This window comes from Hyperolius riggenbachi, chromosome 1 (assembly GCF_040937935.1).
Source record: "Hyperolius riggenbachi isolate aHypRig1 chromosome 1, aHypRig1.pri, whole genome shotgun sequence".
In the NCBI taxonomy this organism is placed as follows: Eukaryota; Metazoa; Chordata; class Amphibia; order Anura; family Hyperoliidae; genus Hyperolius; species Hyperolius riggenbachi.
In genome coordinates this window covers 246,464,730-246,479,182 of record NC_090646.1, presented here as the reverse complement: position 1 = coordinate 246,479,182, position 14,453 = coordinate 246,464,730, and the positions used below count along the sequence as shown (strand labels likewise).

The following is a 14,453-nucleotide window of genomic DNA, read 5'->3' as shown; positions in this document are numbered from 1 at the left end:
TAAAGATACACAACAGCATAATAACCTTTAAAGAAAACCATTTCTTTGTTACAGCTGATACACATCCTGCAATAAATCTGCACAGTTTCTACTTTCTGCTTTCATGGAAGCAGACATATTGTTAACATCCTGTGCTTTTTAAATTAGCTTATCTGCCGTGGAAGTCAGGTGACATGGGAGAGATCAAATTACAACCTGTAATTAGACACAAAGGAGGGGGAATTAGACTGGCTAAACTCTCCAAATACAGGGTGGATTTCTCTTCTCTGTTTCCTTCTGTCCTGTGCAAGGGTTGAGGTCCATTAGTCCATCATTATTAGCTATGTAGTAGCACTTCTACTGGAGTGCTCTTACTTCATTTGTTGAACGACTGTCCAAGCACGACTGGAAGCCATTGTTGTTGGCAGGGATAGGTGAAAGAGAGAGAATCATTTTGCAGTGGATGCTCTTTTACTAGGCTCAGTAGGATTCAAGTATGCAAGATATTGCAGATTTTAATAGATATTGTTCTTACAAAGCAAATATGACAGCAGCAGTAAAAATGTTAGGGTGTAACAAAATATAACGCTGAAATTATGACTCATAAAATGTTCTGTATTTTTCTATGTCTCTGGAACTTCTTTGTTTTGCTGTGTTTGTTTTCATTCATCTGATATATTTTCTGTAGCCAATGGAAATCCGTACTAAATAAAAAAAAATAAAAAAAAAAAGTCAGATAATCACCTAAGGAGAGGGAAGGCTCTGGTCCTAATGAGCCTTCCCTCTCCTTTCCCAGTGCCCTCGGTGCTGCACTGGCTCCCCCGTTCAAATCACCCACCGGGGGGACTTCGGAAGTCTTCGGGAGCTGAGTCCTTCCGAAGACAGGTGGCTCCATACTGCGCACGTGCTAGTGCATCATAGAGGGTGCTCGCGTGTGCGCAGTGTAGAGCGTTCTGTCTTTGGGAGCACTCGGGCTCCCAAAGCATTTCCGAAGCCTCCCTTCGGTGGGGAAACAGCCGTATTTCACCGAAACGGTCAAATACCGCTACGGGGGAGCCAGCGCAACAGTGGGGACCCAGAAAGGAGAGGGAATGCTCTATGGGAACCAGAGCCTCCCTCTCCTTAGGTGAGTATATGACTTTTTTATTTCAATATGAGTTCCCATTCACTTTAAAGGGGCAGTATTGCGAAAATAGTCCTTTTTACTTCATTACATATAAGTTATGTACAAGTGGAGTAATACTTTAAACACGTTTAGTGGCTGAACAAATGTAATTAGTACACTGGCATTACCTATTTGAAGCAAGGTAGCCACGTCAGAAGAAACATTTACTGACACCGATTTAGACAATAGCATTATGCTGTAGGAGGCAGCTAAATCAGCTGTTTGGGGTGGCATTATATTTCCCCCTTAAGACGTTAGAAATAGGATACTCCACCTTGTAACTGCACTCTCGTGCAGTTCCCCCAGCTTATGTGAGCCGCGTGACGTCACCGCACTTCACAGATCCTAATGCTGCCTGCCGAGGCCCCTTCACCGCTGCTGGCAAGGACACGGACACCTATTGCTGCCCGTTGCTGTGGTTACCAGCTTTCAGCTCTGCGCAGCATTGTGGCAGCAGCAGGAGCAGCCAGGAGTTGTAGCTGTGTCCTGCTAGCATCTAACATTACGATTAACGTTGTTGTTTTATTCACGAGGCAAGCATTCTTAGAAGGAAAACAGTAAAAATGTAACTCTTTCCTTCTAAGAATGCTTGCCTCGTGAATAAAACAACAACTTTAATCGTAATGTTAGATGCTATCAGGACACAGCTACAACTCCTGGCTGCTCCGTGCTGCTGCCACAATGCTGCGCACAGCTGAAAGCTGGTAACCACAACAACGGACAGCAATAGGTGTCCGTGTCCTTGCCAGCAGCAGTGAAGGGGCCTCGGCAGGCAGCATTAGGATCTGTGAAGTGCGGTGACGTCACGCGGCTCACATGAGCTGGGGGAACTGCACGAGAGTGCAGTTACAAGGTGGAGGATCATATTTCTAACGTCTCAAGGGAGAAATATAATGCCACCCCAAACAGCTGATTTAGCTGCCACCTACAGCATAATGGTATTGTCTAAATCGGCGTCAGTAAATGTTTCTTCTGACGTGGCTCCCTTGCTTCAAATATGTAATGCCAGTGTACTAATTACATTTGTTCAGCCACTAAACGTGTTTAAAGTATTACTCCACTTGTACATAACTTATATGTAATGAAGTAAAAAGGACTATTTTCGCAATACTGCCCCTTTAAGGACTGGTGCACACCTAGAGCGCTTCTGAATGCTTTTCAAAACTCTAGCGGTTTGAACAGCGCTAGGCTAATGTATTTGAATGGGATGGATCACACCAGAACAATGTTGTTTTTTTTTTTTTTTTTTTTTTTTTTTACAAAAGCTGTATACTTCCAGCTCTACTGTACAAAAAATAAAAAAAATTCTACACAAAAACGCTTCAAAATCTCTAGGCACAATGCACAATTATTAAACAACTTTTGTTGTTGAAACAACCAAAAAAAAGTTGTTTGCCATTGTTCAAACAACTTATAAGATGCAGGTCAAGTCAATGCAACTATTGGATTGACTTTAGCCGTGTCTTAGCAGTTGTTTGAACAATAGCAAACACCTTTTTGGGTTGTTTCAACAACAAAAGTTGTTTGATAATTGTGCATTTAAAAGACTTTTGTTGAGCATCTGTATGAGGCTTAACGCTTTAGCTAATTAGGGATTAATACTGTACTGATTTGCTTTTAATAATGTTTACTGCTTTTTCCCCTAATTAGCTGAGTGATGGCGGAAAGGCTGCACAAGCAAATATTGGGATTGGAGACGTTGTTCTTACCATTGGCGGTATAAGCACCGATGGAATGACTCACTTAGAGGCACAGAACAAGATTAAGGCATGCACTGGATCATTGAGTATGACACTGCAAAAGTAAGTGTCCCTTGCTTAAAGGTATTATTTTATGCATGGATTTAATATATCATACAGTTTGTTACCATCTTCAGAAAGATGCAACAGACATGGAAAAAAATCCCAGTTCCCTCCGTGCTCCATTTGCACTCAACGGCAAGAGGAGCATTCTTGATTCAGAGAACCTCTATTATTTTTTTTTTGTAATCTGTTTTTTGTAGGTAAGTGTTTTTATTGAGTCTAACATCTAGTTAAAATATCAACATGTGAATGGGTAGCTGAATAAAGGCTAAATAAAGGAAGAAGATAGATGACTAGGGTTGCTCGTCGGATTCCATGGAATTGAGAGTTCTGCGATTCCTGGCAGGAATTTCTATGGGGAATTTTGTCCGAATTTTTTGGCCAATAAGAGCCATCAGAAATTAAGCCAATCAGAAGTGTGTAAAAGCTGCATTTACTGTTAGGCAGAATTTTTAAGCCAATCAGAAGGATCGGAAGGGATAGACCCATCACAGAAGCTTAAAACACGCTGATTTCTGCATTAAAATCGGAATTTCAGCACCAATTAGAGTCTTAACAAAAAACAACCAATCCTACGTTAGCAACCAGCTCCTAGATACCTATCATCAGCTATCCCACTCATTTTGTATATAAGAGAGGTGTGACAGTCACGAAGCTTGTGGGTTCCAGTCTGGTGTTTTGGAGAGAGGAGAGACAGACCCATATTAGTTTTTTCAACCTAAAACAATAGTCTTGTTAAAAACTGTACATAAAACAAAAGTCTTTTTAAACACTGTGAGAGAGAATTAGATTGAGTGTTAGCTATTAGTAGTAGTAGCTAGGTGTATTGGGAGAAAGTGACAGTAGATTGTTAGTTTGAGTGATAGATTGTAGTGTAGTGTACTAGTAGTTGCTGTGTGGAGAGGGTTAGAGAGAGCCAGCCAGGCCGCAGGCTTAGTGTTTGACAGAGTGAGTTAGGTGATTGAGTGTAGTGCAAGGTTGTTGTTTTTTTTTTCTTTTATTTTCTTTATTTTGTTTTTGATTTTTTTTCTTTATTTCACCCCCTTATTTTCTGTTTTTTTAGTTCAAGTTAGGTGGATTTATTTTACTTTGGTTCTGGTGCTCATACCCCTTCCCCAATAAACTTTTTTTTGCCCCAAAACAATGCAGCGAGAGCAGCAGCAATTTCCTGCCACTGGAGTGATGGTGTTGGTGGATCACGTCAAGTACGTGATCAGGTTGAGGGTGGAAGCCGCAGCAGCATGAAGCGTTCCGCCTTGATCAGAGATGTCTTCCCTGTGTTCGCACACAGGTAAATTTACACAGAGCAGCAGGCGAACAGAGTTGTTGATTATTTCGATCAGGAACCCTCTACCCAGTCTGAGGAACTTGAAGCTAGTGGCAGCAGCACCAGTAGGAGCCAGGTTCCTCATGACCAGAACCCGACCGCAGCTGCTTATCTTGACAAGGTTGCTTCCTCCCAGTACTCTCCTCCAGAATTAAAGCACACCTTTGTCGATGAGAGAGATGTGCAGAAGGATTGGGATGAGGCATTAGAGGAGACCATGGGACCAAGCTCCCAAGAAGTGGTGAGTTCTGTGGTGACAGAAATGGCCCCTGTGTTTTCTCCATCCAGTAATCCATCACAACTGTGAGCTTGTGTCACCACCACCAATCAACATCACCAGTCAACTACAGAGGTGTTTCGTGGCCAGGTGGAGGGTCCAGAAGAGTCACTTATTATTAACAGAGATTTGGTTGAACTGGAGGATGTTTTGGATGATTAGGTGCAGTGTTCTCCCCAGAAATATTTTCCAGCCGGGTGGCATGAAAAAGTAGCCGGGTGGGGAAGTAAGGTCACGCTGGGTGCTGCTGGGTGAGAAAGTAAGGAAACGCTGAACGGAGAGTGAGGGTCACACTGGGTGGGGTGGGAGTGGATCACGCTGGGTGGGGAGAGGTTGGCATAATGCTGGGTGCTGGTGGGGGGAGCAAGGTAACTTGTTCAAGAAACAAAAATCGCATTGCAAACGATCCCAAAATGCTGTATGCAGTGCATTTGATTTTACATACATCACAATTATAGTGTGAATGCTTCCTGAGGGAAACTTTGTCATAGTGCTGCTCTGTTCGCTGGCATTCAGCAAAGCTCTGTAAATTCCTGGAAAAGTATCTTAGTGTGAATGGGGCCTTAGTGCCATAGCCCCATCATCACATATATGACCTGACATTCAACACTCTCTGCATGCAATGTATTGTGACTCCTGCTGCTGGACATACACTAGGAGCAGCGGAGTGCTGACTTAACCTCCTTGCCGGTTATCCCGAACACAGTTCGGGGTAACCTGCGCAGGAGGATTTCTCAGGCCCCGCTGGGCCGATTTGCATAATTTTTTTTTTGTTACAAGCAGCTAGCACTTTGCTAGCTGCTTGTAACTTGCGATCGCCGCCGATTCGCCGCTACCCGCCGCGCCGAGCCGCCCCCCCCCCCCCGCCCCCTGCGCAGCCTGGCCAATCAGTGCCAGGCAGCGCTAAGGGGCGGATCGGGGTTCCCTCTGACGTCACGACGTCCATGACGTCATCCCGCCCGGTCGCCATGGCGACCGGGGAAGCCCTGCAAGAAATCCCGTTCTCAACGGGATTTCTTGCATACTCTGATCGCCGAAGGCGATCGGAGTAGGTAGGGGGATGCCGCCGCTCAGCGGCTATCATGTAGCGAGCCCTTGGCTCGCTACATGATTTAAAAAAAAAAAAAAAAGGAAAGTGCGGCGCTGCCTCCTTGCCGGATTTTTTAGACCGGCAAGGAGGTTAAAGAAAACCTGTAATGGAAAAAAAACCTCCCCTGGGGGGTACTCGCCTCGGGTGAGGGAAGCCTCCGGATCCTATTGAGGCTTCCCCCATCCTCCTCTGTCCCACGGCAGTGGCGATAACACTCCCCTAACAGCGAGGATGTGAATATTTACCTTCCCAGCTCCAGCGCAGGCGCAGTATCGGCTCTCCGCTCGGAGATAGGCGGAAATAGCCAATCGCTGTCGGGCCGCTCTACTGCGCAGGCGCAAGTCTCCTGCGCAGTAGAGCGGACCTGACAGAGATTGGCTATTTTTGCCTATCTTCGTGCGGAGAACCGCAACAGCGCCTCCGCTGGAGGTAGGAAAGGTAAATCAATGCTTGTCGAGGGAGGATTCCGGGACACTTCAGGGGATCCAGCGCTGGACTGCCTGTAGCTACAAGGGAGGGGGAAGCCTCATTGGGACCCTGAGGCTTCCCCCACCTACTGAGGTGAGTACCCCCCAGGGGAACTTTTTTTTGTTAGCTGATCACACAGGCAGGCAACAGAGTGGTGAGGATTCCAGAGGAGACTTTGCAAAAAACATGCTAGTTCAAAGCACAGCGATATGAGACATACAAGTATTCTGGCTGAACTTAATGGACTTATGGCTTTTTTTCCACCTAAACTACTGTAACTGCTGAGATAAGACAGGCTGAACTGAACTTTTTGCCATTCATATTTGCCCATACTAAAAACTGGATATCACAGTGATTTTACAATCACTGACACAAAAGATGTCAGTCTGGCATGAAGTGCAAGGACACAGGGGACAGAGTGAATGCTGCACTAGGTTCATATTACAGCCCTGTAAACCACTCAGATCTCTCTTCACACTGAATGACCAGCGTGGTGATATGTTAATGAGCCACACTTATCTGAGTATTCCGACATTCCTGTGAATGGAAGGAGCTGGGAAGGGGCTTTGTATCTGCTGCACAGATAGAGGAGGAGGAGAGCTTCTGTGTCCACTGCTGGGAAAGATCGGGTGACCACCAAAAGGAATAGCAATAGAGCCGTACACTCTATTCTATGGTCGGCTCCAGCAAAGTTCCCGAGGTCTGACTCATCTGTGCTAGGAGCTTCCCCCGCCCCTCGCTGCGGATAGGAAGGAGAAGCTGAGGAGGAGGGCGGAGATGTGTCTCTGCACTCAGCGCTGCCTGAATTAAAACTACGAGCAGAGGAAAGTGTCTCTGCTTTAGACTCGGAGGCTAATCAAATCAGCCGGGCGGGAACAGAGACCCAGGTGGGCGCTCCGCCCGGGTAATAGGCTCTGGAGAGAACACTGAGGTGGCTGATCCATCATGGTCGCCATCTCATGTTTTAGGCACTAGCAGGCGTGAGCAGCATGGAGAAGCAGAGCAGACGGTTGTCCATCAGCCTGCAAATGCTATCCCGTCTGTCAGTAATCACCAGTGTTCCAGCGTCAGGCCTTTGTGCCAGAAATGTTGCAGAGGAAGCAGATGCTCCCTGCAACTGACCCGTTTGTTGTCAAAAAATAATGTGCTCCTGGCAAGGCAGTTGGGCAAACAGCTGCTGCCCTACCAGTTTGTGGACTGTGCCTGATGAACAGTGTTGCTCCACAATGACAGATCCCCAGCCGCCATTATTTTGCCAGTAAAGCTATACCTGCCATTCACCAGCAAATTGTGGAGTTTGTTGGCCGGTCTATGGTTCACGCTGTCGGTGGCAAGGTGCACTTCACTATGGATGGCTGGAGCAGCAGGCATGGGCAGGGAAAGTATCTAACTTTTACCGCCCATTGGGTCACTCTCCATAGTGCTGAGGAGGGTGCAAGATCTGGGGCATCTCAACTGGTGGTGCCGCCACGTGGGCTGAAAGGGAGGCCTGTTCTACTTCCCTCTGCTACCTGTTCTGTCTAAGGCCAATCCGCTGTTGCTGATTCTCCCAGCAGGTGGTCCCACTCCTACACTGGTCTGCAGCACCATCGATACCAAGCAGTGCTGAAACTTGAATCCATGGACGAGAACCGGCAAATCGGATCTGTAATCCTTGCAGCCTTACAGGATCAGATGCGGCAGTGGCTGTCCCCACGAAAACTGGAGACAGGTGTAGTGGTGTCTGACAATGGTGCCAACATGCTGGCCGCTATTTCTGAATTTGGCTACACTCACTTACCTTGCTTGGCCCACGTCTTCAACCTTGTAGTCCAGAAGCTCTCATGCACTTTTGATGGGTTGAAGGACGCTGTGGCCTCACCACGAAAAGTGTCAGCCCACATCCATCGCTCCGCAACTGCCACCACATCCTTGAAACTGCTGCAGCGCCGCCATAGCCTGCAACAGCAAAGGCTTATTTCTGATTGTCCGACGTGGTGGAACTCCACCCTTCACATGCTGGAGAGGTTGTGGAAGCAGCGAATGGCGGTCAGGCCATACCTGTCTCAGACATCTTCCTCCAGAACAGGGCCACTGTACTACATTACTGGGGACCAGTGGCAGCTGATTGGACAGGTGTGCAAAGTCTTGGAGCCGTTTGAGCAGGCAACAAAATTAATCAGCGAGGAGCACTGCAGCATATCAGAAGTGCTTCCTATTGTCTTCATGCTGGACAAGGCTCTTGACAAAGTGCTCAGACAGGGGAAGGAAGCCCTACTGAACAGTGGTCAGTCAAGTGGGGGAGTGAGTGAGCATGCTCAAGTCCTGGATGAGGAGGCAGAGCTTGTGGAAGCGGAAGGGACCATTGTCCGGGGGTGGGAAGAAGATTCTCATGTGGAGCTGGAGCATGACGACAGTTCTGACAGCCAGGAAGAGGTGATTAATGGCAGACAGCTCTTCCCTATGGCTGTGCATATGCTCCAGTGCCTCCGTAAGGACCCCCGATTAAAACTTTAAAATCAAGGCTCGACATGTGGGTGGCCACCATCTTAGATCCCCGGTGCATGGGGGGTGTGCGACAGTTCATACCCGCCTCCCAAGCAGATGCCAGGATGTGCCACATCCAGGATGCCCTTCTTCGTTGGGTTGAAGATTGCATTTCCTGCACCTGTATCCCGGGCCCAAGCTACCAAGCTTCGTCATACTCAGCAAAGGTCTGGTGGTCCCACCCCCAACAGCAGCACCAATAGCCAATCTGTGAACCTGCTGAGTATGTTGAAGGAATATTATCAGCCAATGCCAGTTTCTTCAATACTCCTTGTAGCAGCAGCACCACCAGCGGGCAAAGTAGTCACCACCAGCGGTTGGCCCGTAGAGTGAATGATTACTTGGGGGCGGCCAGTGCTCCAGACAATATGAAGAGTAATGATGACCCCATGGAGTATTGGACAAAACAACTGGATACCTAGCCTGACCTCGCTCAGTATGCACTGGAGGTTCTTGCATGCCCCGCAGCCAGTGTTCTTTCTGAGCGAGTATTTAATGCTGCAGGTGGGGTGGTCACCGACCAACGGGACCCGTCTGTCCACAGACAATGTGGACATACTAACGTTCATAAAAATGAACGAGTCATGGATCAGTGATAATTACAAGGCCCCTCTCACTGATTCATGATGAAGATTAGACAGACTAAATAAAAATGTTGCTGTTTTTCAAGCCTCAAATGGTCTCTCTCTTAAACTCTGCTGTCTATCACTATCTTCGCATATTTTTGCATTTTAAGATCATAAAAATGCAGCTTTTGCAGCTGTCCTACGTTATATTCTATCCTAACCCTATGCTTTTGGCCAACGACTCCTCCTGCTGCTCCAAACAAAAATTGTAATGACTGCCGTGGAACCACCTCTAGGTCCCATGGCCTACGACCACTCCTGCTGCTCCAAAAAAAAATTGTATTGACTGCTGTGAAACCACCTCTAGGTCCCATGGCCTACGATGTTTCAAATGCCTGTGAGTAATACCTCGGAAATTTATAGAAGTCCTTTGAAAGGGAACCTAAGCTGAGAAGTATGTGGATTTTTCCTTTTAAAATAATACCAGTTGCCTGACTCTCCTGCTGATCCTGTGTCTCTAATACTTTCTGCCACAGCCCCTGAACAAGCATGCAGATCAGGTGCTCTGACTGAAGTCAGACTGGATTAGCTGCATGCTTGTTTCAGGATTGTGATTCAGCCACCACTAAACCAAAGTTATCAGCAGGACTGCCAGGGAACTGGTATTTGTTTAAAAGGAAACATCCATTAGGTTCCCTTTAACATTGCGGAAATTGTACCGCCGGAATGCGGAATACCGCAAAATACCGGGAGAAACCGCCGGAATGTAGCGGTAGCGGAATTTCATTATTGCGGTAGGCGGAATTACTGCGATATCGGAAATCGTCTCTTGCGCTCATCCCTATAGATGACACCCATAAAGCAGTTTGTGCATTTAAATTCCTGCATACCGTACATTGAAAACAACCTGTAATGACAACTCGTTATTGGATTTCAGCCTGGCCACATGGGAAGCAGTAATGTTCTCTGTTTCTCTAACCAGAGATACGCATCAAATACAGCAAAGCCTCATCTTCATCTAAGGATTAGAGCTCCACATCTAAAAACATGATCTTAAAAAACAAAAAAACAAAGCAATGGTTGAGTAATACTTGGTAGCAGGAGTTCATCTTTTTTTTGCAATGCAGAAGTTGTAGTAACTTCCAGTAGAAGGGACATGGGTACTTTCTTTACAGAATGTGGTAGCATTAAACACCTACTTTAAAGTGGACCTGAACTCTTGCACTGGACAGAAGGAAAACAGAGAGAAATGCACCTTGTATGTATTTAGAGAGTTTAGCCTGTCTAATTCCCCCTCATCTGTGACTAATCACCACTGTGATTCGATCTCTCATTTGTGTCCGCTCAGGAATCTCCTCTGCCATGGCAGAGGAGCTAATTTGTAAACAAAGGATGTTAATATGTCTGCTTACATGAAAGCATAAAGTAGACACACTGCAAATGTATTGCAGATTTGTATCAGCTGTAACAAAGAAATGCTTTTCTTAAAAGGTTATTATGTGGCTGAGTATCTTTTTAGAGCAGAGATGAAGTTCTGAGTTCAGGTCCGCTTTAAACAGCATTCTACTAGTTCTGTACCTTTAGACAATAAAAGAACAGAAGATGCAGGGAGTTCTTCTAGCTCAGAGCATCATCTGCGATAAAATCTTTAATCAAATGAAGGAAAACAGGAAGAGGACAATAGACGGGTGGCAGGGAACACTGGCAGCAACTGCTGTTTCATGTCTGTATGATGCTTGTTCATAGGTCAGCCAGGGGGCCTGCATGTCTATTGTTTGCTTTTATTAGAATAGAGACTGATAATGCCTTGTTCTCAATTGTAACCGTTTGCGTTGGAAGGATTATGCCCCCAAGTCTAATTAAAGTATAGCGGGAATATGTTTAACTTTTTTTTTCCTAATCTGCTGTCACTGACTATTACCATTGAATGTAAGGTCTTGCTGTTCACTTGTGAATGTTAATATCCCCTGGTGTAGATATGCTGGTGTTCACCAGCATTGAAGTGCTGTAGTCAGTGGTGTTTATTCTCTTTGTTTGTCTGTGTTCTAGTGCTAGACAGACACACCTCAGAAGTGCTGCTTGTGCATGAGCTGGATGGGAACAGAGCATGTACTGCTCCTTCTGCTTCCTTTCACTTGGCTCCAGTAGAGCCATACAAGGGGGCCTGTAAACATCAGGGCCCCATAATAGTCCAATGTTTAATTTAGCATTTTTAGGGTCAGCTCAGGTGTTTTTGTTTTAAGTGGTGTGATTTGTGTGATGAAAGTTGTGAAACCACCACTTAGCATTGGAAGAATGAGTACAAATGTTTCCTGTATCACTCTGGTAAAAAAAAAGGGGAATTTGCTTTCAAACAACTATTTAATAAAAAAAAAGGCTTCATGGATAGAAATTAAAATTGTAGCAGTTCAGTAAATTTAGGGCAACATTGGTCAGATCCAGAATTCACTATATTTATATGGGGCATTTGTTAGTCATCAGAATTATTAATTACAATACAGATGGTTTACCCACTTTAGGTGAGCATTTATAGTGCAATCTCTAGAACAATTAACCTACGATTGGATTGGGTACCGTTAATGGTGCCAATCGTCGACAAACAATCGTTCTAAAGGCCATTCCGTCAATCCAAATTTCAGAACAATTCTTTCAGTGTGATCAGATTGCTCAACTTTTTTCCCGCCGTTGATGGGCCTAAACGATTATTTCCAATCGATAACTATTGGATGGTTGATTGTTCAATAAATTGGATCACTAATGGCCACCTTTACTGCATGGACATTTGACCTACAACATGCTGCCTTTCCTCATATCTGTTATGATTTCCTGGACTTCATTGATTTATTGTATCCTTCCTACAGCAGGGATATATATCTCTGTCAGGTGATAGAGAGAGCTGCATATGTAGGAGCATATTGTCATATATATGAGCAATGTGTCCTAATCTTTATTTAGCCCTGCGGTTCAGCATGTTTTAGCAGTCAGTAGCCTGATCCGGCAAGCTGGCATTTGTGATGTCGTACTAATGTGGCATAGGATACAGATGGCATACAGGATGTACACTGTCTGGTACAGTTTGTTTTGGAGTTAAATTTTTTAGGGATGCTTGGAGCTTTATGTTTTGGTTTGTAATTTATTTCACAGATGTGCACATGCAGCGTAAAATGACAAATACAGTAGCTATTTTTTCATTTATATTTCCATGTGAATCAGTCTATGTGTAAAATTTTACAAAACTCCAGTTAACTTAAAGCGGATCCGAGATGAAAAACTAACTATAGCAAGTAACAGGTCTATATATCTTACCTAAAGTTTAGATGGTTTACACAGCAAATCTAGATGTAAACAGCTTCAACAGTATATGATTAATTATTCCTGTGATACAATGCGAGCAGCCATATTCTGCTTGTCATCATTACACAGGCAAGCTGCTCTGCATCTCCACCCCTCAGCCTGTGAAAACTCCACTCTCTTCTCCTCCTCTCTTCTTCCCTCTCTGCCCCCTTGCCTCTGAAATTTTGTGCGTGCTTCAGCAAAAGACTCCTCCTCCCCGGGCTGAGCTCTCATGAGCACTTGCAGCATGGGAATTAGAATGCCTAGGCGCTGGAGGAGTTGGGGGCAGGAATACATTCATTTACATGCAATTAGGTAATAAATACAAATTTTAAAAATGCATTTAGGGGAAGAATGCCCAATCAACTATATGTAAGGGGCAGAAAAATTAAGACAACAAAAGTTTGTCTCGGATCCACTTTAACCGCTTTTTTTCCAATTACTTGAAATAGGGAGTGAACCTTTACCATCATATGCAGTCATATGAAAAGTAAGTACAACTCATGGAAGTTTTTAATTCTGCAACATATTTGAACAAACAGATATTGTTTCATTCAGCAATATTAATAAAGGATGTATAAGGTGCTAAAATGTCACTACCGCTCTGTGCACATAACAGTCACTTACCCAGTGGTAACACAATCCTCTAGATGAGTTAACACATTCAGCCAAAAGTGTATACCATCTCACCAACCACAGGGCTGTGGGTGCCCAATACTCACTGAAGTGCATAGGAAGCACGGGCAAGTTCATCTGGTCTGGTTCCGTAGAAGAGCTACTGCAGCACAGATTTCTTGAATTTCTAATGCCGGCAATGAGAGACAGCGATAACAAAACACACAGTTCATTGTAGCAAGCTGCATAGCCATATTTAAAGGGACTCCGAGCAGTGCAGAAACTATGGAAAGATGCATATCATTTTAAAGCTCTCTTTCTCCTCTTTCCAATGATATATAAACTGCCACCCTACGCCTTTTAGTTTTCGAGATTTTCGCGATTGAAATTGCCGCGGCCGCGAATTCGATCGCGAAAATTGAGAAAACTAAAAGGCGTAGGGCAATGATTTAGGTGTCGTCAGAAAGAGGAGAAAGAGAGCTTTAAAATGATATCCATCTTTCCATAGTTATATTGTATTACACAGGACGACTTTTTGTCAAAGTCAGCAGCTGCATTCAGCAGAATGGAGCTGCTGACACTGGGGAAAGTGTCGTCCTGTGTAATACAATATAACTATGGCTTGATGGATATCATTTTAAAGCGCTCTTTCTCCTCTTTCTGACGACACCTAAATCGTTGCCCTACACCTTTTAGTTTTCTCTATTTTCGCGATCGAAATCACGGCCGCGGCAATTTCAATCGCGAAAATAGCGAAAACTAAAAGACGTAGGGTGGTGGTTTATATATCATTGGAAAGAGGAGAAAGAGAGCTTTAAAATGATATGCATCTTTCCATAGTTTCTGCACTGCTCGGAGTCCCTTTAAACTGGAAAAAGATTTTGAGCTTTGGATTGGTTGTTGGCAACCAATAGGCTGTATATTTTTTTGCCTGATCCAATCATTTTCTCAATCGGAAGTAGGATCTAAAGTGAAAATTGCATGGTGTGTACCAGACCTTTTATAAGGCATAGATAATTCCTTTCATGCAGGGTCACTGCTTACATCACTGGTGCTTCTTTCCAGTCATCACAGACATGGAGAGATGTGGGTATAGTGTTTGAATAAAATTTTTAATAGGTATTGGGTGTTCAGGATGACAATTGATCACTATTTATGCACAAGTTGGGTGCTTTGGCCGTCCTGCAGATTTTTAGCTTTGGTAAATGACTAAATCTTATCAAGAAGGAGATGAGGGCTGCTTTACTTAGAACTCATTTCATCAGCTAAGACTGTGCCTGTCACTGTTACATTTCTTCACTAGAA

At 44.7% G+C, this 14,453-nt stretch overlaps 1 protein-coding gene across 6 annotated transcripts in view; it reads left to right on the top strand.

Moving 5' to 3' along the window:
* Positions 1 to 14,453, top strand: part of PDLIM5 (PDZ and LIM domain 5) — a 249,532-nt gene that overhangs the window by 95,546 nt on the left and 139,533 nt on the right. For all 6 annotated transcript variants that reach the window (XM_068232416.1, XM_068232449.1, XM_068232431.1 and 3 more), the window contains one exon: positions 2,795 to 2,946. In XM_068232416.1, the coding sequence (XP_068088517.1) occupies positions 2,795 to 2,946 (152 nt within the window). The remainder of the gene's footprint in view (positions 1 to 2,794; positions 2,947 to 14,453) is intronic.